Here is a 23,025-nt window from a genome sequence, read left to right as displayed (position 1 = left end):
TTAGAATGATGTAAATTGTAATGAAGGTAATCTTTTTACTGGTGACTGCATATGTGAGTCATAACCTCCCTTCTGATCCTCAGCAGTATCATGTGACCAGCACTCTGATCAATCTCCAACTGACACAGGACAGGAAGTTCATTACTTCTCTATTCATTCCTCTGAGACTGACATTGAGGCTCTCATAGGAATACATAGAGAAACTGTCTTCCGGTCCACACATCATATGCTGTGTTATTTGGAAAGTCAGAGTGCTGGTCTCATGACACATCTGAGCATCAGAAGGGAGGTTATAACTAAAAAATACAGTCACTGATGAAAAGAATATCTGCACTACCGTTTACATCATGAACCTTTCAGAAGATGAAAATTTTTGTTGGAGTGCTTTGCCTGACAACAGGCAGTAGACTGCAAAATAGGTGGAAGTGAGACCCCTAGTGGTCATGAGTTTACATTTTTCCCCCCTCGCCTATGACAGCACCCATGGATAGCATCCGCCCCCTTCCTCAGGACAGGAAACGGGAAGCACAGCTTCTTCAAAAGGGAGGTACAACCCCCATCATGCCAGTTCTGTTTCCTGTCCTAAGGGACAGGGTGGAATGCACAGCATGAAAGAGACGGAGCTGCGGGAGCCCCTTGGTTTGTTACCCTTGGGAGGAGGGCCTACCCGAGCGGCGTAAGCCTTCTTCGGAAGCCGCTGCTGAAGCCTGGACCTCTGGACTCCCCTCTCGTTCCGGTCACTCCCCCGTCGGGGCTGCCCTATGTGTCCCCAGCACGGCGAACCTCTGCGGCCGTGCCGTAGGTTCGGCTGCGCTCTGGTGTTCGCGCGGTGCCTCACTTCCGGGTAGGTCAGGCCGGCGCTGACGTCATTAGTCGGCGCCAGATCCTGGCCTCCGGCTTTCAGCAGTGGGAGGAGGCGTGGCCTTGGGCCGGAAGGGGAGGGTGCCGGTACGCGCCCGGCAAGTTCAAATCCAGCCAGCTCTCACTGCAGGCTGGTGTTTGGGCCAGTGACCTCCATAGATAAAAGCCAGTGGCAGAAAATGGAGCCCACACAGCGCGCAGAACCCACTGAAACCACCAACGAATCCTCGGTACCGGTGGGGGTAAGAGGGGCGAATGCCCTGCCTTTTCTATTTATCTCAGTATCCTGATGGAAGTCTGTTTTGTGTGTTTAGACTTCCAAAGAGAGAAGGGGGTCAAGGTCCAAGGAGCGGGGCTGCGCTATTTGCAAGAGAAAGCTACCGTCCGGTTGGGGTAAACCTGCCTGCCAGACCTGCGTGGGCAAATTATTGGAGGATGAGGCCCCTTCTCTCTTATCAAGCCTAAAAAAGATTATCAAGGATGAGGTTAAAGAATCAGTGAAGGAATCCTTGAGTAATCTGCTTGAAGATCGCCCTTGCACTTCCGCTGCTGTCTCTATTCCCGCTTCAAGTGATCAGGAGTTGTTATCGGGATTAGAGGAGGAGGGAGAACTTCCGTCCTCGGATCACTCCCAGGACGAGCAACTGGCAGGGAGACCTCTGTTCCTCCCAGAGAACATTAATTCCCTAGTCGGGATCGTCAGGGCAACTATGGGGCTTGATGATCAAGCAGAACCCCAGTCCATGAGGGATTCCATGTTCGAGGGCCTAGGTCCCAGGAGGCTGAAGTGTTTTGATGTACATGAAAACATAACTTCGGTAATTAAGAATGAATGGAGTAGGCCGGATAGAAAATTTTTCGTGCCCTCTGCCTTAAAAAGGAAGTATCCCTTTGAGGACAAAGCCTCAGCTGATTGGGATAGAGCCCCGAAACTAGATTCTCCGGTAGCGAAAATCTCTAAGAGAGCAGCCCTCCCGTTTGAAGACTCGGGAACTCTTAAAGATGCAATGGACAGAAGAGCCGAGGTCTATTTAAAAAAGAACTGGGAGGCGACGGCTGGCTCTTTCAGGCCTGCTATAGCCGCCACTTCTGTTGCCAGGTCTTTAAAGGTCTGGATGAGAGAGATGGAAGAGCAAATAAAGAAGGGAGCGCCCGTGGAACAATTGCTCTCGTCATTTCCAACTCTGTATAGTGCCATTGATTTTTTTAGCAGATGCCTCAGTGGACTCCCTGAGGCTGTCAGTGAGAGCCGCAGCTCTTTCAAATTCCGCCCGCAGAGCGATTTGGTTAAAGGATTGGAAAGGAGATGCAGGTTCAAAGGCGGAATTGTGTGCTATTCCCTGTCAGGGGGAATTTCTCTTCGGGCCCACGCTAGACGATCTGCTGGAGAAGGCTTCTGACAGAAAAAAGGGTTTCCCTTCTTTACATCAGCAGCCTCCTAAGAAGCCCTTTCGTTCTCAGTCATCTAGATTTAACTTCAAGAGAAGAGAAATTCCCAGACAGTCTGGTAATGCGGCCAGAAGGAACAAAGGTTTTCTTTTTTCAGGTGGAGAGGCCTCAAAAGCCTCCGCAATGACGCCAGATCCCTGGTTGGAGGTTGTCTCTCCCTCTTCGCAGAGCAATGGCGGAAGATCTCGAACAGCCCCTGGATTCTTTCAGTCATTTCAGAGGGCTATTGCCTGAACTTCCTAAGAACTCCTCCAGAAAGGTTCGTTTTGACGGACTATCGCTCCAGCCCAGAGAAGCTAGAAGCATTACGTCTGGAGATTTCAGATTTGCTGAAGAAAAGGGTCCTGCAGGAGGTTCCAGCTCAAGAGAGGGAGACGGGCTATTATTCAACGCTTTTCCTTGTAAAGGAGCAGAATGGCACCTTCCGTACCATAATAAGTCTGAAGCTGCTCAACAAATACCTGGTGTACGAGAGATTTCGTATGGAGACTATCAGTTCCATAGTCCCAAATTTATTCCCGGGCTGTTACATGGCGACCCTGGATCTCAGGGACGCTTATTACCACGTTCCAATCCATCCCAGTCACCAGAGGTACCTAAGAGTAGCAGTTCAGTTCCCGGACAGACTCCTACATGTACAGTTTCGGGCCCTGCCGTTTGGGTTGTCTCAGGCACCCAGGCTTTTCACAAAGATTGTAGCAGAGATGATGGCTCATCTGAGGGAGAAGGATCTGATTGTCATTCCCTATCTAGACGATTTCCTCCTTCTCTCTCGGGAACCAGGTCAATTAATCGATCGGATTTCCTGGTTCAGGGAGGTGCTGGTAAAGTTGGGTTGGGAGTTAAATCTCCAGAAATCCAATCTTGTGCCAAGCCAGATATGCACCTTTCTGGGGCTACTCCTGGACTCCCAGAAACAAATGTGTTTTCTTCCAACACAGAAAGTATCTCTGCTAGTCTCCAGGGTTCAGGACATTGTAGCTCGCCACTCCATCTCTCTAAGAGAAGCTATGTCAGTTCTAGGCCTAATGACGGCCGCAATCCCGGGGGTGGAATGGGCCCACTTCCACTCAAGGTCACTTCAGTTGCAGATCCTGGGGGTTTGGGACAAAGATCCCCAATCCTTGGATTCTCTCTTCTCCCTTTCAACTCAAACGTTAAAAGATCTAGAATGGTGGACGGTGCCTTCCAACCTTCAAAAAGGAGTCCCTTGGTCAAGGAAGGATCCCCTCTCTCTGACCACAGACGCAAGCCCTTGGGGTTGGGGAGCTCACACAGATTCTCTACTTCTGCAGGGACAGTGGAATCAGGAGATAGTTCCCAAATCTCACAACTTCAAGGAACTTCTAGCGATCCTCATGGCCTTGAAAAAGAGCCTCCACCTCTTAAAAGGCAGAAATATTTTGATCTACTCAGACAACATGACGGCAGTGATAAAAATGGTGGTTTCTTGAACCCTTTTTCTGCGGCGCTGAAAACAGGAGGCAAGTTCTTATAGAATATTTTTTTAAAACTAAAATAGCTTATTTATTCTTTTTGTCAACGCGTTTCAAGGGCGCACAGCCCTCTTCGTCAGGACAATAAAAGCTTATGTTGTATCATAGTAAAACATCGTCTTTTAAAAGCAGTATTTTGGCGCGCAGGCCAGTGGTTTGCTGGGCGGGGAGCTGATGTGCGTGACATCATTTGTGGCGTCACTAGAAGGAACGCCCCTCGCTATCTAGCTGTCACTAAGGATGATGAGATCGCTATTCTTTTACTACTGGTTGTTAGCTGTATGGTATGTATGCCTCTGTTAGTATGTGCTGGTTGGCCCTTTATTGTTATAGTGGTGTGCGGCATGTTTCCGCATCCTGATCTGTTGTTTCGTGCATACTTTTGGGCTGCTGCCGGCACTGTAAAGTAGGGGGGATATAAGTGTCTCGGCAGCGCTCCAGGTGCCCGCGGATGTCAGGATGCAGTGGCGCTACGATTCACTGTAATGACAGCAAGATGGGTATCTCGGGATAAACCCCCCCCCCTCCCCCCCCCCTCTCTCTCTCCCACCCATCAGGATGCTGTAGAGTGGCGGACTATGTTGGCGCTATGTTGTTTTGTGTGTATTAGGGGGTGGACTGTGGTCTGCTGCTGGGTCTCGATGTTCCTATGGGTAAGGGTGGTATTTTGCTGGGGGGCAATAGAGGGAGCGCATCGCAGATGGCCGTGTTTTCGTTCATGTACATGCGGCAGGGTCCCTGCCCTTAGTCTCTTATGTTGGGAAGGTGTATCCTTTGGAGTTGTTTTCTGGCAGTTTTTGACCAGGTAAAAAAGAAAGGGGTGCAGTGATTCTTCTTAGTTGGGGATTGCATTTTTGTTATAATAGAATATTTTGTGTTTGTGTATGTATAGGCCCCGGGTTCTGTCTTGTCATATTGTGTATAGTCAGGATACTATCGGTAAGTTTTTATGTTTGTGTTCAATGGTATTAATATTTGATTATTTGTTTTGTTTTTTGTGGATTGTATTGTTTGTTTAGGGTTCTGGGTTGAAGATGGTCATATCGTCCGCAGGTAGTATCACTGGCTTTATTTGTTTTGTAGCAGAGAGTGCTATCACAGGGAGGGCAAAGTGTTGTATTTTTGTTGACATATTGCAACATTCTATCAAAGGTGTTTCTATATTTATAACTTGAAACTGGGGTTGGATACCTTGTTGGTTGTGTTTTGATCATGGAGTTGGGAGGGGGGGGGGGGTGACGGGAAAAAGGGGAAATTTAGAAGAGGCTCTTGTATATTTTAAATTGGAAAATGCATTTCATTAGGAGATGGATTGGAGGGTATATGTTTACAGTATTGTTTCTGAAATTGCGTTGAGGCCATATGGTGCAAGGGTATCTAGCTGGTATATCCAGTATACTTCTCTCTTTTGTAGAGTATTGAATCTGTTGAAGGGATTTTCAGGTATAAAATCGATTGGGGTGATGGTTAGGGGGTGTTTTTCTTTTTCGGTTGTTGATGCACAGTGTCTGGAAAGGCTGTGTTTGAGGTATTTTCTGCGTATATTGTATCTGTGTTGATTTAAACGGTTGTGTAGAGCCTGGGTTGTGTGTCCCACATATTGGAGGCCACATTTACATTCGATCAAGCATATCACGTAGCAAGTTTGGCATGTCATACGGTGTTTGATCATGAACGTGGATCCATTTTTGTTTGAAGAGAAATGAGTGCGGTTATGTGTAATAACTTTACAGCATAGGCAGGTTTTTATTCCGCATTTAAAACTGCCTTTCTGGTCTGGCCTATCTATTTCCGCCGTTTTTTCGTGTTGTCTTGGTTTGCTGGGGGCTAGCATGTTTTTCATAGTGGGGGCTCTTCTGTGAATGATTCTTGGTTGTAATGGCAAATATTTATCGAGATAGGGATCTTGTTGTAAGATATGCCAGTGTTTGGCTAGTATTGAACGGATGGTTTTGTTTGATGTATTATATTGGGTAATTAGGCTTAGATGCATCTCTGATTTCTGTTCATTCTTAGTACTTTTTTCCAGGCAGGTTTTTTGTGATATTTGTGCGGTTTTCTCGTATGCGTCCTTTATTCGTTTTTTAGGATATCCTTTTTCCTTGAATCTTTTTTGTATTATTTTTGCTTGTAGGGTAAAGTCTTCCCCTTTTGTGCAGTTCCATCTGATTTGTTTATATTGACTGTAGGGTATGTTTTTGAGCCATTTTTTATGGTGAAAGCTTGTGAAATGTATATAACTGTTCGTGTCTACTGTTTTGAAGTATGTTTTGGTTGTCAGCTGGTTGTTTGCACTGGTGATTGTAATGTCAAGAAAGTCAATTGTTGTTTTGTTGAAACTTGGGGTAAAAGAGATTCCCCAGTCTGTTGCGTTTAGCTGGGTGCAAAAATGTTGCGCTTGCTTATCACTACCGTCCCAGATGATGAACAGGTCATCTATATATCTCTTATAATAGATGATGTGTTTGTTAGGTTTGGCTGTGTTCAGGATGTGTTCCTTCTCGAATTCGCCCATAAAGAGATTTGCGAACGACGGTGCCACTTTCGTCCCCATCGCGGTCCCCCTGCGCTGGTGGTATGTGGTGTGGTTATAGATGAAATAGTTGTTTTCTAAAATGAATTTTAGGCTTTCTAGGAGGAAGGTTATCTGTTCTGGTTTTAATGTTTTATCGTTTGATAGTACTCTATCAAATATAACCTTCCTCCTAAAAAGCCTAAAATTCATTTTAGAAAACAACTATTTCATCTATAACCACACCACATACCACCAGCGCAGGGGGACCGCGATGGGGACGAAAGTGGCACCGTCGTTCGCAAATCTCTTTATGGGCGAATTCGAGAAGGAACACATCCTGAACACCGCCAAACCTAACAAACACATCATCTATTATAAGAGATATATAGATGACCTGTTCATCACCTGGGACGGTAGTGATAAGCAAGCGCAACATTTTTGCACCCAGCTAAACGCAACAGACTGGGGAATCTCTTTTACCCCAAGTTTCAACAAAACAACAATTGACTTTCTTGACATTACAATCACCAGTGCAAACAACCAGCTGACAACCAAAACATACTTCAAAACAGTAGACACGAACAGTTATATACATTTCACAAGCTTTCACCATAAAAAATGGCTCAAAAACATACCCTACAGTCAATATAAACAAATCAGATGGAACTGCACAAAAGGGGAAGACTTTACCCTACAAGCAAAAATAATACAAAAAAGATTCAAGGAAAAAGGATATCCTAAAAAACGAATAAAGGACGCATACGAGAAAACCGCACAAATATCACAAAAAACCTGCCTGGAAAAAAGTACTAAGAATGAACAGAAATCAGAGATGCATCTAAGCCTAATTACCCAATATAATACATCAAACAAAACCATCCGTTCAATACTAGCCAAACACTGGCATATCTTACAACAAGATCCCTATCTCGATAAATATTTGCCATTACAACCAAGAATCATTCACAGAAGAGCCCCCACTATGAAAAACATGCTAGCCCCCAGCAAACCAAGACAACACGAAAAAACGGCGGAAATAGATAGGCCAGACCAGAAAGGCAGTTTTAAATGCGGAATAAAAACCTGCCTATGCTGTAAAGTTATTACACATAACCGCACTCATTTCTCTTCAAACAAAAATGGATCCACGTTCATGATCAAACACCGTATGACATGCCAAACCTGCTACGTGATATACTTGATCGAATGTAAATGTGGCCTCCAATATGTGGGACGCACAACCCAGGCTCTACACAACCGTTTAAATCAACACAGATACAATATACGCAGACAATACCTCAAACACAGCCTTTCCAGACACTGTGCATCAACAACCGAAAAAGAAAAACACCCCCTAACCATCACCCCAATCGATTTTATACCTGAAAATCCCTTCAACAGATTCAATACTCTACAAAAGAGAGAAGTATACTGGATATACCAGCTAGATACCCTTGCACCATATGGCCTCAACGCAATTTCAGAAACAATACTGTAAACATATACCCTCCAATCCATCTCCTAATGAAATGCATTTTCCAATTTAAAATATACAAGAGCCTCTTCTAAATTTCCCCTTTTTCCCGTCACCCCCCCCCCCCCACTCCATGATCAAAACACAACTAACAAGGTATCCAACCCCAGTTTCAAGTTATAAATATAGAAACACCTTTTGATAAAATGTTGCAATATGTCAACAAAAATACAACACTTTGCCCTCCCTGTGATAGCACTCTCTGCTACAAAACAAATAACAAAGCCAGTGATACTACCTGCTGACGATATGACCATCTTCAACCCAGAACCCTAAACAAACAATACAATCCACAAAAAAACAAACAAATAATCAAATATTAATACCATTGAACACAAACATAAAAACTTACCGATAGTATCCTGACTATACACAATATGACAAGACAGAACCCGGGGCCTATACATACACAAACACAAAATATTCTATTATAACAAAAATGCAATCCCCAACTAAGAAGAATCACTGCACCCCTTTCTTTTTTACCTGGTCAAAAACTGCCAGAAAACAACTCCAAAGGATACACCTTGCCAACATAAGAGACTAAGGGCAGGGACCCTGCCGCATGTACATGAACGAAAACACGGCCATCTGCGATGCGCTCCCTCTATTGCCCCCCAGCAAAATACCGCCCTTACCCATAGGAACATCGAGACCCAGCAGCAGACCACAGTCCGCCCCCTAATACACACAAAACAACATAGCGCCAACATAGTCCGCCACTCTACAGCATCCTGATGGGTATCTCGGGATAAACCCCCCCCCCCTCTCTCTCCCACCCATCTTGCTGTCATTACAGTGAATCGTAGCGCCACTGCATCCTGACATCCGCGGGCACCTGGAGCGCTGCCGAGACACTTATATCCCCCCTACTTTACAGTGCCGGCAGCAGCCCAAAAGTATGCACGAAACAACAGATCAGGATGCGGAAACATGCCGCACACCACTATAACAATAAAGGGCCGACCAGCACATACTAACAGAGACATACATACCTTACAGCTAACAACCAGTAGTAAAAGAATAGCGATCTCTTCATCCTTAGTGACAGCTAGATAGCGAGGGGCGTTCCTTCTAGTGACGCCACAAATGACGTCACGCACATCAGCTCCCCGCCCAGCAAACCACTGGCCTGCGCGCCAAAATACTGCTTTTAAAAGACGATGTTTTACTATGATACAACATAAGCTTTTATTGTCCTGACGAAGAGGGCTGTGCGCCCTTGAAACACGTTGACAAAAAGAATAAATAAGCTATTTTAGTTTTTTTAAAATATTCTATAAGAACTTGCCTCCTGTTTTCAGCGCCGCAGAAAAAGGGTTCAAGAAACCACCATTTTTATCTCTTTACTCATTTCTCATGCCACTTCGGGGGCAGAGAAAAAGGAACCTTTGGCAGCAGTACAGGACCCCGCATGCTGGACGGAAAAATACCAGCACAAGCCTTTCACAGTTGTTGTGGCTCCACACAACAACATACGGTAAGCGCTTCTTGTATAAAGTGCAAAAAGACCAAATATACAGCCACACACACGAGGCGCGGCCTCCTGTCTCTCTTTTTCTCCCTTTTCTTTTAAACATGACGGCAGTAGCTCATATCAATCGGCAGGGGGGGACCAGATCTCCAGACCTAATGTCTCTCACCAAAGAGATTTTCGAGCTAGCAGAGGGTTTCCTTCCATCGATCAGGGCAGTACACTTAAAGGGAAGGGAGAATGTGACGGCAGATTTTCTGAGCAGGCATTGTGTTCGGCAGGGGGAATGGTCCCTGAATCAACAGGTCTTCAACGACATTGTGGCTCTTTGGGGTCTCCCGGTGGTAGATCTCTTTGCCACAAGGGAAAAGTGAAAAGATTCTTCTCTCTATCCCCATTAGAGCGGCCCGCGGCGGTGGACGCATTGGCCCAATCATGGAGAGTAGGCCTCCTGTACGCTACTCCCGAGAGTCCTGAAGAAGATTCAGGAGGAGAAGGCCCTAGTAATTACTATTGCCCCCTTTTGGCCCAGGAGGGTCTTGTTTTCCTGGCTAAAGAGGATGTCAGTAGCAGATCCCTGGGTACTTCCTGTCTTCCCGGGGCTACTAGTGCAGGGGCCGATACTTAATCCACAGTTGGAGAGCCTGCACTTGACAGCTTGGCTGTTGAGAGGCAGATCCTAGAAATGAAGGGTCTTTCTGGGGAAGTGATAAACACCCTTTTGTCCAGTAGGAAAGATGTTACTTCTAAGATCTATTTGAGGGTTTGGAGGGCCTTCCTTAGATTTGCAAATAAGCCAGTTAATGTCTTGGAACCCCCGGAGTTGCCTCTAGTCCTTAGCTTCCTCCAGGAGGGCTGGAATAAGAAACTGAGGCCTAGTACTTTAAAGGTCCATATCTCTGCCTTAAGTGCTCTCTTTGAGTATAAGTTAGCAGACCACCCCTGGATTAAAAGATTTGTCGTTGCAATTTCAAAACTTTCTCCCGTCCAGAAGTCCAGAGTTCCCCCCTGGGATTTAAATCTAGTCTTGTCTGCCTTAACCAGGGATCCCTTTGAGCCCATTGAGGATATCACAATTAAGATCTTAACCTATAAATTAGTTTTCTTGCTAGCCATTACTTCAGCTAGAAGAGTGAGTGAGATATCGGCCTTCTCAATCGAGAGACCGTATCTTAATATTTTAGAAGATAGGGTTATTTTATCTCCTGACCTTGCCTTCCTTCCAAAGGTTTCATCATCCTTTCACCAGTCTCAAGATATAGTTTTACCTTCCTTCGGTTCCTCACCCAAGAATCAGAAGGAAAGGGAATTCCATTGCCTCGATATTAGAAGGTGTCTAATTCAATACCTTTCTGCCACTCAGGACTGGAAGTCGTCCTCTAAGCTTGTGGTTTCCTTTCAGGGACAGAAGAAGGGCTCCCCTGCTTACTCTCAGTCCATTGCCAGATATATAAAACAAGCTATTTATCTTGCATATTCCTCTAAAGGGGTTCCTCCTCCTGCCTGGTTTGGAGCACACTCAACGAGAGCGGTGTCTACATCCTGGGCAGAAAGAGCTTCCGCTTCTATTGACCAGATGTGCAGAGCTGCTACTTGGAGTTCTTCTCATACCTTCTTTAAGCACTATAGGCTGCAGCTTCCTTCACAGGAAGGTTTAGGGTTTGGGCGTAAAGTCCTCCAAGCAGTTGTCCCACCCTAGATTATCTCGCCTAGATATCCATGGGTGCTGTCATAGGCGAGGGGTGAAATATGGGATTACACTTACCGGTAATCGTTTTTCCTTGAGCCTATGACAGCACCCGCCTAATTCCCTCCCCAAAAAAATAAATAAAAATATAATAAAAATGATATATATATATAGAGAGAGAGAGAGAGAGAGAGAGATACGTGTGTGTTTGTATATACTTCTATATACACATGGATATAAGCGTTTGTTCTGTTGTAGATTTGTTGTGGTGTAGTCTGGTTTTTGTCTCCTTAGTTCTTGGAATAGGACTGGCATGATGGGGGTTGTACCTCCCTTTTGAAGAAGCTGTGCTTCCTGTTTCCTGTCCTGAGGAAGGGGCGGATGCTATCCATGGGTGCTGTCATAGGTAGGGATGAGCGAACCCGAACTGTCTAGTTCGAGTTCGTACCGAATTTTGGGGTGTCCGTGACACGGACCCGAACCCGGGCATTTCCGTAAAAGTCCGGGTTCGGTGTTCGCCGCTTTCTTGGCGCTTTTTGAAAGGCTGCAAAGCAGCCAATCAACAAGCGTCATACTACTTGCCCCAAGAGGCCGTCACAGCCATGCCTACTATTGGCATGGCTGTGATTGGCCAGAGCACCATGTGACCCAGCCTCTATTTAAGCTGGAGTCACATAGCGCCGCCCGTCACTCTGCTCTGATTAGCGTAGGGAGAGGTTGCGGCTGCGACAGTAGGGCGAGATTAGGCTGATTAACTCCTCCAAAAGACTTCATTCAGAGATCGATCTGCAGCTGTGGATCATTGAGCTGCTGATACTCAATTGCTCACTGTTTTTAGGCTGCCCAGACCGTTTGTCAGTCACTTTTTTCTGGGGTGATCGGCGGCCATTTTGTGTCTTGTGGTGCGCCAGCACAAGCTGCGACCAAGTGCATTTAACCCTCAATGGTGTGGTTGTTTTTTGGCTAAAGCCTACATCAGGGTGAAGCTGTCACACCAAGTGCATTTAACCAGCAATAGTCTGTTTATTTTTTGGCCATATACTACATCAGGGGCAAGCTGCGCCTGTCACCAAGTGCATTTAACCCTCAATGGTGTGGTTATTTTTTGGCTAAAGCCTACATCAGGGTGAAGCTGTCACAACAAGTGCATTTAACCAGTTATAGTCTGTTTATTTTTTGGCCATATACTACATCAGGGGCAAGCTGCGCCTGTCACCAAGTGCATTTAACCCTCAGTAGTGTGGTTGGTCAAGCTGTCACACCAAGTGCATTTAACCAGCAATAGTCTGTTTATTTTTTGGCCATATACTACATCAGGGGCAAGCTACGCCTGTCACCAAGTGCATTTAACCCTCAGTAGTGTGGTTGGTCAAGCTGTCACACCAAGTGCATTTAACCAGCAATAGTCTGTTTATTTTTTGGCCATATACTACATCAGGGGCAAGCTGCGCCTGTCACCAAGTGCATTTAACCCTCAGTAGTGTGGTTGGTCAAGCTGTCACACCAAGTGCATTTAACCATCAATAGTGTGGTTATTTTTTGGCCATATCCCAGTCTAATTCTGTCAGTAAACGTATACCTGTCACCCAGCGCCTAAATACTAGGCCTCAAGTTTATATCCAGCTAAATCTGTTGTTACTGCTGTACTGTTGTGGCTGGGCAAGTTATTTAGTGTCCGTCAAAGCACAGTTTTTGTTCTGGGTTGAAATCCAATTCCCAATTTAGCAATTTCCTAATTTAGTGGTTTCTGCTGTATCAGAGCTATTTGAAATCTATCCCTAAAAGGGTATATAATATTCAAGGTGCACATAGGGTCATTCAGAATAACTTCACACACACGCTACTGTGCATTTCCAAGTCTAATTCTGTCAGTAAATCTATACCTGTCACCCAGCGCCTAAATACTAGGCCTCAAATTTATATCCCGCTAAATCTGTCGTTACCGCTGTACTGTTGTGGCTGGGCAAGTTATTTAGTGTCCGTCAAAGCACATTTTTTGTTCTGGGTTGAAATCCAATTCCCAATTTAGCAATTTCCTAATTTAGTGGTTTCTGCTGTATCAGAGCTATTTGAAATCTATCCCTAAAAGGGTATATAATATTCAAGGTGCACATAGGGTCATTCTGAATAACTTCACACACACGCTACTGTGCATTTCCAAGTCTAATTCTGTCAGTAAATCTATACCTGTCACCCAGCGTCTAAATACTAGGCCTCAAATTTATATCCCGCTAAATCTGTCGTTACTGCTGTACTGTTGTGGCTGGGCAAGTTATTTAGTGTCCGTCAAAGCACAGTTTTTGTTCTGTGTTTAAATACAATTCCCAATTTAGCAATTTCCTAATTTAGTGGTTTCTGCTGTATCAGGCCTACTTTAAATACATCCCTAAAAGGGTATATAATATTCAAGGTGCACATAGGGTCATTCTGAATAACTACACACACACACGCTACTGTGCATTTCCAAGTCTAATTCTGTCAGTAAACCCATACCTGTCACCCAGCGCCTAAATACTAGGCCTCACATTTATATTCAGCTGAATTTGAATACAATACATTGGGCCAAATAATATTTTTGTTGTTGTGGTGAACGATAACAATGAGGAAAACATCTAATAAGGGACGTGGACATGGTCGTGGTGGTGTTAGTGGACCCTCTGGTGCTGGGAGAGGACGTGGCCATTCTGCCACATCCACACGTCCTAGTGTACCAACTACCTCAGGTCCCAGTAGCCACCAGAATTTACAGCGATATATGGTGGGGCCCAATGCCGTTCTAAGGATGGTAAGGCCTGAGCAGGTACAGGCATTAGTCAATTGGGTGGCCGACAGTGGATCCAGCACTTTCACATTATCTCCCACCCAGTCTTCTGCAGAAAGCGCACAGATGGCGCCTGAAAACCAACCCCATCAGTCTGTCACATCACCCCCATGTATACCAGGGAAACTGTCTGAGCCTCAAGTTATGCAGCAGTCTCTTATGCTGTTTGAAGACTCCGCTGGCAGGGTTTCCCAAGGGCATCCACCTAGCCCTTCCCCAGCGGTGAAAGACATAGAATGCACTGACGCACAACCACTTATGTTTCCTGATGATGAGGACATGGAAATACCACCTCAGCATGTCTCTGATGATGACGAAACACAGGTGCCAACTGCTGCGTCTTTCTGCAGTGTGCAGACTGAACAGGAGGTCAGGGATCAAGACTGGGTGGAAGACGATGCAGGGGACGATGAGGTCCTAGACCCCACATGGAATGAAGGTCATGCCACTGACTTTCACAGTTCTGAGGAAGAGGCAGTGGTGAGACCGAGCCAACAGCGTAGCAAAAGAGGGAGCAGTGGGCAAAAGCAGAACACCCGCCGCCAAGAGACTGCGCCTGCTACTGACCGCCGCCATCTTGGACCGAGCACCCCAAAGGCAGCTTCAAGGAGTTCCCTGGCATGGCACTTCTTCAAACAATGTGCTGACGACAAGACCCGAGTGGTTTGCACGCTGTGCCATCAGAGCCTGAAGCGAGGCATTAACGTTCTGAACCTTAGCACAACCTGCATGACCAGGCACCTGCATGCAAAGCATGAACTGCAGTGGAGTAAACACCTTAAAAACAAGGAAGTCGCTCAGGCTCCCCCTGCTACCTCTTCTGCTGCTGCCGCCTCGGCCTCTTCTGCTGCTGCCGCCTCGGCCTCTTCCTCCGCCTCTAGAGGAACGTTGGCACCTGCCGCCCAGCAAACAGGGGATGTACCACCAACACCACCACCACCTCCGTCACCAAGCGTCTCAACCATGTCACACGGCAGCGTTCAGCTCTCCATCTCACAAACATTTGAGAGAAAGCGTAAATTCCCACCTAGCCACCCTCGATCCCTGGCCCTGAATGCCAGCATTTCTTAACTACTGGCCTATGAAATGCTGTCATTTAGGCTGGTGGACACAGACAGCTTCAAACAGCTCATGTCGCTTGCTGTCCCACAGTATGTTGTTCCCTGCCGCCACTACTTCTCCAAGAGAGCCGTGCCTTCCCGGCACAACCAAGTATCCGATAAAAGTGTGCACTGCGCAACGCCATCTGTAGCAAGGTCCACCTAACCACAGATACGTGGACCAGTAAGCACGGCCAGGGACGCTATATCTCCCTAACTGCACACTGGGTAAATGTAGTGGCAGCTGGGCCCCAGGCGGAGAGCTGTTTGGCGCACGTCCTTCCGCCGCCAAGGATCGCAGGGCAACATTCTTTGCCTCCTGTTGCCACCTCCTTCTTCTCGGCTTCCCCCTCCTCTTCTTCCACCTGCTCATCCAGTCAGCCACACACCTTCACCACCAACTTCAGCACAGCCCGGGGTAAACGTCAGCAGGCCATTCTGAAACTCATATGTTTGGGGGATAGGCCCCACACCGCACAGGAGTTGTGGCGGGGTATAGAACAACAGACCGACGAGTGGTTGCTGCCGGTGAGCCTCAAGCCCGGCCTGGTGGTGTGCGATAATGGGCGAAATCTCGTTGCAGCTCTGGGACTAGCCGGTTTGACGCACATCCCTTGCCTGGCGCATGTGCTGAATTTGGTGGTGCAGAAGTTCATTCACAACTACCCTGACATGTCAGAGCTGCTGCATAAAGTGCGGGCCGTCTGTTCGCGCTTCCGGCGTTCACATCCTGCCGCTGCTCGCCTGTCTGCGCTACAGCGTAACTTCGGCCTTCCCGCTCACCGCCTCATATGCGACGTGCCCACCAGGTGGAACTCCACCTTGCACATGCTGGACAGACTGTGCGAGCAGCAGCAGGCCATAGTGGAGTTTCAGCTGCAGCACGCACGGGTCAGTCGCACTGCGGAACAGCACCACTTCACCACCAATGACTGGGCCTCCATGCGAGACCTGTGTGCCCTGTTGCGCTGTTTCGAGTACTCCACCAACATAGCCAGTGGCGATGACGCCGTTATCAGCGTTACAATACCACTTCTATGTCTCCTTGAGAAAACACTTAGGGCGATAATGGAAGAGGAGGTGGCCCAGGAGGAGGAGGAAGAGGGGTCATTTTTAGCACTTTCAGGCCAGTCTCTTCGAAGTGACTCAGAGGGAGGTTTTTTGCAACAGCAGAGGCCAGGTACAAATGTGGCCAGCCAGGGCCCACTACTGGAGGAGGAGGAGGTGGAGGAGGATGAGGATGAAGCATGGTCACAGCGGGGTGGCACCCAATGCAGCTCGGGCCCATCACTGGTGCGTGGCTGGGGAGAAAGGCAGGACGATGACGATACGCCTCCCACAGAGGACAGCTTGTCCTTACCCCTGGGCAGCCTGGCACACATGAGCGACTACATGCTGCAGTGCCTGCGCAACGACAGCAGAGTTGCCCACATTTTAACGTGTGCGGACTACTGAGTTGCCACCCTGCTGGATCCACGCTACAAAGACAATGTGCCCACCTTACTTCCTGCACTGGAGCGTGATAGGAAGATGCGCGAGTACAAGCGCACGTTGGTAGACAAGCTACTTAGAGCATTCCCAAATGTCACAGGGGAACAAGTGGAAGCCCAAGGCCAAGGCAGAGGAGGAGCAAGAGGTCGCCAAGGCAGCTGTGTCACGGCCAGCTCCTCTGAGGGCAGGGTTAGCATGGCAGAGATGTGGAAAAGTTTTGTCAACACGCCACAGCTAACTGCACCACCACCTGATAAGCAACGTGTTAGCAGGAGGCAACATTTCACTAACATGGTGGAACAGTACGTGTGCACACCCCTCCACGTACTGACTGATGGTTCGGCCCCATTCAACTTCTGGGTCTCTAAATTGTCCACGTGGCCAGAGCTAGCCTTTTATGCCTTGGAGGTGCTGACCTGCCCGGCGGCCAGCGTTTTGTCTGAACGTGTATTCAGCACGGTAGGGGGCGTCATTACAGACAAACGCTGCCGCCTGTCTACAGCCAATGTGGACAAGCTGACGTTCATAAAAATGAACCAGGCATGGATCCCACAGGACCTGTCCGTCCCTTGTCCAGATTAGACATTAACTACCTCCCCTTAACCATATATTATTGTACTCCAGGGCACTTCCTCATTCAATCCTATTTTTATTTTCATTTTACCATTATATTGCGAGGCTACCCAAAGTTGAATGAACCTCTCCTCTGTCTGGGTGCCGGGGCCTAAATATATGCCAATGGACTGTTCCAATGTTGGGTGACGTGAAGCCTGATTCTCTGCTTTGACATGCAGACTGTTTCTCTGCTGACATGAAGCCAGATTCTCTGTTACGGGACCTCTCTCCTCTGCCTGGGTGCTGGGCCTAAATATCTGACAATGGACTGTTGCAGTGGTGGCTGACGTGAAGCCTGATTTTCTGCTATGACATGCCGACTAATTCTCTGCTGACATGAAGCCAGATCCTCTGTTACGGGACCTCTCTCCTCTGCCTGGGTGCTGGGCCTAAATATCTGACAATGGACTGTTGCATTGGTGGCTGACGTGAAGCCTGATTCTCTGCTATGATATGAATACTGATTCTCTACTGACATGAAGCCAGATTGTCTGTTACGGGACCTCTCTCCTCTGCCTGGGTGCTGGGCCTAAATATCTGACAATGGACTGTTGCATTGGTGGCTGACGTGAAGCCTGATTCTCTGCTATGATATGAAGACTGATTCTCTGCTGACATGAAGCCAGATTGTCTTTTACGGGACCTCTCTCCTCTGCCTGGGTGCTGGGCCTAAATTTATGAAAATGGACTGTTGCAGTGGTGGGTGACGTGAAGCCTGATTCTCTGCTATGATATGAAGACTGATTCTCTGCTGACATGAAGCCAGATTGTCTGTTACGGGACCTCTCTCCTCTGCCTGGGTGCTGGGCCTAAATATCTGACAATGGACTGTTGCATTGGTGGCTGACGTGAAGCCTGATTCTCTGCTATGATATGAAGACTGATTCTCTGCTGACATGACGCCAGATTGTCTGTTACGGGACCTCTCTCCTCTGCCTGGGTGCTGGGCCTAAATTTATGAAAATGGACTGTTGCAGTGGTGGCTGACGTGAAGCCTGATTCTCTGCTATGACATGCAGACTGATTCTCTGCTGACATGAAGACAGATTCTCTGTTACGGGACCTCTCTCCTCTGCTTGGGTGCCGGGGCCTAAATATCTGAGAATGGACTGTTCCAGTGGTGGGTGACGTGAAGCCAGATTCTCTGCTATGGGACCTCTCTCCAATTGATTTTGGTTAATTTTTATTAATTTAATTTTTTTTTAAATTCATTTCCCTATCCACATTTGTTTGCAGGGGATTTACCTACATGTTGCTGCCTTTTGCAGCCCTCTAGCCCTTTCCTGGGCTGTTTTACAGCCTTTTTAGTGCCGAAAAGTTCGGGTCCCCATTGACTTCAATGGGGTTCGGGACGAAGTTCGGATCGGGTTCGGATCCCGAACCCGAACGTTTTCGGGAAGTTCGGCTGAACTTCTCGAACCCGAACATCCAGGTGTCCGCTCAACTCTAGTCATAGGCTCAAGGAAAAACGATTACCGGTAAGTGTAATCCCATATTTTTTTTCAGGTGAATGCAGGTATATTTTTTTAAATTAAGCGATTTAGAAATTTGCTAGTTACACCATTCTCTATTAAATGAAATTAATTTGTGTGAAAGTAGTGACTCTTTAAGAATGAGAAAATGAAGTAAAAACATTACTCAAGACTGAAAAGTTCCATTCAGCTGAATAAGGCTCTTTTACACATGGATTTCTGCAAGCCCCATTTAAATGAATGGAACTGATTTTCGGTCTCATAAATGTTTTGTAAAGTGGTTTAATGTACTATAATTGCATGTTTTACAGATGTTAAATGAAGCATCCGTGGGAAAAGTGCGTATTGTTCATGGTGACATTCTTACATATCGGATGGACAGAGCATTTCCCAATCATTTGAAGAAAGCATGGGAAGATGGTAAGCCCCATTTATGTAAAAGAAAATGTGTCATTTTAGCTTTGGTGTAATGCAGATAACTTCCTCTAGGGTTCATGCACAGAAACAAGTTTAAAGTCAATGGAGGATATTTATTAAAACTGGGGTAAAAAAAACTGGCCTAGTTGCCCATAGCAAGCAATCAGATTCCCTTTTCACAGTTCCTTTGGAAAATAAAAGGTGGAATCTGATTTGTTGCTCTGTGCAACTAACCCAGTTTTCCTTGGCACCAATTTTGGTAAATCTCCCCCTAAGGATTTACACATATGGGTGTTTTTACTTGCAGCATGTTCTATCTCTGTGCACTCGGGCATTGCCGGAGTTGTGTAAGGCTCCACCCAGCCCCATTCACTTTAATGGGAACCAGCGAAGATCCAGCCGCATTCCTGCAAATATGCAGAGAATCGGCCGGACCAGCACCGATGCACGCAGCAGTCGTCTTCCAGCTGATTCTCGGCATAGTTGCCGAAATGTGGCCGGATCTCCACTGGTCCTTATTATAGTGAATGGGGCTTGCACACCTCCGGCAATGCCATAGTTCCCAGAGATTCAGCAGGCTGTTCCCTACTGGAACAGCCTGCCGGTTCTCTAAGGCTAGTGTGCAACTAGCCTAATGCATACAAACAGTTTAAGGCCTCACGCACGCGACTGTGTCCGTATTGTGATACGCAAAATACGGATACCAGCCATGTGCAATCAATATTTTTCTCTCTCCCATCACTAGAAATTACTATTCTTGTTGCAATACAGATATAGGTCTTATTCTGTAATTTGTGTAATGGACACATGGATGTGGAAAGCACACTGATGGCATCCATGTGCTGCCTTTTTTTTCTTTTTTTGGCGGACCCATAGAAATGAATAGGTCAGCAATCCACAAACTCGGGGATTATGGAAATTGCTGAGTCAGCTTGGCTATTTTAGGCAGTCCCATAGAAAGGAATAGAGGACAGCTTGCATGGATTGCGGCTGGCACATCACCCTCTCCGGCACTTTGAAGCCTCCCAGAGGTGGGATCTGCACCTATCAGACATTGGGGACATATCCTAGCGATATGCTGCCAATGTCCAAAATAGGAATAACCCTTTAACAACTGTCATATAGCCTGAAGATGACATGTTAACACATGTAAAACTCCTACTGTCTTCCCTTTCTTGTGAAATCAAGTACTATCCTATATTTTGTTGCCAAATTAAATCTGTTAGGCCCCTTTCACACGGGCGAGTTTTCCGCACAGGTGCAATGCGTGAGGTGAACGCATTGCACCCGCACTGAATCTGGACCCATTCATTTCTATGGGGCTGTGCACATGAGCGGTGATTTTCACGCATCACTTGTGCGTTGCGTGAAAATCACAGCATGCTCTATATTGTGCGTTTTCATGCAAAGCAGGCCCCATAGAAGTGAATGGGGCTGCGTGAAAATCGCGATGAAACATCCGAAGTCGAATCGCATAAAACTTTGTTCTAATACTGTACGGAGCAGGAGCTCCGTACAGTATTAGAATGTAATGGCTCCGATGATCCGAAGTTTTATGCAAATCGACTTCGGATGTTTCATCCGAAGTCGATTCGCTCATCCCTATTTATTATATATCCATATTGGTACAGAATTGCTAATTTCTTATGTTGGCCTGCCCACTGCTGGGCAAAATAAGAATTGCAGCTTCACTACTCTGGGTCTCTTCAGAGAAACCCAGTGTATTAAAATAAGTTACTGGCATCCTTATTGGCCGCAGAGGATGCCGATAAGAAGCCCAGCAGCACAAGCCCGCTGCTGGCACCATTTTTTGTGGCAGAGAAAGAGTTAAAAATGCTCTCTAGTGGCTTATGATCGGTCTCAATGTTATTTTTTCCATGTAAATACTGATTAAACATCTGGCACGCACATACAATGGCAATTGTACATCATCAATAAAGGAAACCCTTTAATTTTCCATATCTTGTATTGAAAAACAGCATATAATTTTTTATGGGGTGAAATTGAAAAAAAAAAAAAATCCACCATGGTTTTTGGGGTTTTGTTATTATAGCATTCTCCACCAGCAGGGCCGGCAACTTGCACACTTCTCATTTACGAATCGCAGGCATAGTGATCTCAGGAGAGGATGTGTTTGGGATTCAAACCCACGATCTTCTGTATCAGAGGCAAAGCATTTACCTACACAGCCATAAGAGCTGTAATGCTTCTGACTGAAAAAAATATGAGACTTCTACTGTTATAGCTGGCTAAATGTACATCATATATAGAGATATAGCAGAGCTGAGTGTGCTGGGACAGCTGTCATATAGAGATATTGCAGTGCTGGGTGTGTTGGGGCAGCTGTCATGTGTATAGATGTACACTTAGCCAGCTAGAACAGTAGAAGTCTCATATTTTTTCAGTCAGAGGCATTGCACCTCTTATTGCCGTGTGGTTAGGTGCTTTGCCTCTGATACAGAAGATCTTGGGTTCAAATCCCAGCAGAAACTTTTCTGAAATACACAAGCACTGACTCCATATATGGACATACAGGGCGGGACACAGGAAGAGGCTGCATCGCTTCGCTGACATGGAGGTAAGTATAAGTGTTTTTTTTTGTTTTTATTGCTGCTATGGGGGGAGCGGGAGGCCCTTGATATTGGCACATGGGGGAGGGGGGTTGGCATCTGATACTGGCACATGGGGGGTGGGGTTGGCACTATGATACTGGCACATGGGGGAGGGGGGTTGGCATCTGATACTGGCACATGGGGGGGTTGGCACTATGATACTGGCACATGGGGGGTTGGCACTATGATACTGGCACATGGGGGGGAAAGAGGCACCTGATACTGGCACATGGGGGGAGGCACCTGATACTGGCACATGGGGGGGTTGGCACCACCTGATGCTGGCACATGGGGGGGGAGCGGGGTTGGCACCTGATACTGGCACATGGGGGGGTTGGCACCACCTGATGCTGGCACATGGGGGGGAGCGGGGTTGGCACCTGATACTGGCTACTGGCACATGGGGGAGTTGGCACTATGATACTGGCACATGGGGGGGAAGGAGAGAGGCACCTGATATTGGCACATGGGGAGGAGTTGGCACTATGATACTGGCACATGGGGGGAGGAGAGAGGCACTTGATACTGGCACATGGGGGGGAGAGGCACTTGATACTGGCACTTTTTTGGGGGGGTGGCACTATGATACTGGGACATGGGAGGGGGAGGAGAGAGTCACTTGATACTGGCACATGGGGGGGTTGGCACTTGATACTGGCACATGGGGGGTTGGCACTATGATACTGGCACATGGGGGTGGGAAAGAGAGGCACTTGATACTGGCACTTTTTTGGGGTGGCACTATGATACTGGCACATGGGGGGTTTGGCACTTGATACTGGCACATGGGGGGTGGGAAGGACAGAGGCACTTGATACTGGCACTTTTTTGGGGGGAAGGAGAGAGGCACCTGATACTGGCACATGGGGGGAAGGAGAGAGGCACCTGATACTGGCACATGGGGGGGGGGGTTGGCACCTGATGCTGGCACATGGGGGGGGGGGTTTACACCTGATACTGGCTACTGGCACATGGGGGGGTGTTGGCACTATGATACCAGCACATGGGGGGGGGGGAGAGGCACTTGATACTGGCACTTTTTTTTTGGGGGGGGGGGGGTGGCACTATGATACTGGGACATGGGGGGGGGGGAGAGGCACCTGATATTGGCACATGGGGGGGGTTGGCACTATGATACTGGCACATGGGGGGGAGGAGAGAGGCACTTGATACTGGCACTTTGGGGGGGGGGTGGCATTATGATACTGGGACATGGGGGGAGGAGAGAGGCACTTTATACTGGCACATGGGGGGGGGTGGCACTATGATACTGGCACATGGGGGGGTTTGGCACTTGATACTAGCAAATGGGGGGGTTTGGCACTATGATACTGGGACATGTGGGGGGGAGGAGAGAGGCACTTGATACTGGCACATGATGGGGGGCATCTATGGGGACACTTACTGGCACACTATTAGGGGGCATTATAGGGGACACTAGACCAGCATCCTATCAGAGGCCGGACACTGAGGGCATCTAC

General features: G+C 47.3%; 1 protein-coding gene across 2 annotated transcripts in view; it reads left to right on the top strand.

The window, feature by feature from the left end:
• The window catches only part of TFB1M (transcription factor B1, mitochondrial), a 191,710-nt gene that overhangs the window by 56,333 nt on the left and 112,352 nt on the right, over window positions 1-23,025 (top strand). For both annotated transcript variants that reach the window (XM_044292177.1, XM_044292178.1), the window contains exon 4: window positions 18,827-18,935. In XM_044292177.1, the coding sequence (XP_044148112.1) occupies window positions 18,827-18,935 (109 nt within the window). The remainder of the gene's footprint in view (window positions 1-18,826; window positions 18,936-23,025) is intronic.

The sequence above is a fragment of the Bufo gargarizans genome, chromosome 4 (genome assembly GCF_014858855.1).
Source record: "Bufo gargarizans isolate SCDJY-AF-19 chromosome 4, ASM1485885v1, whole genome shotgun sequence".
NCBI lineage: Eukaryota > Metazoa > Chordata > Amphibia > Anura > Bufonidae > Bufo > Bufo gargarizans.
The sequence above is the reverse complement of the archived record's forward strand: the minus strand, read 5'-3'. Positions and strand labels throughout refer to the sequence as shown.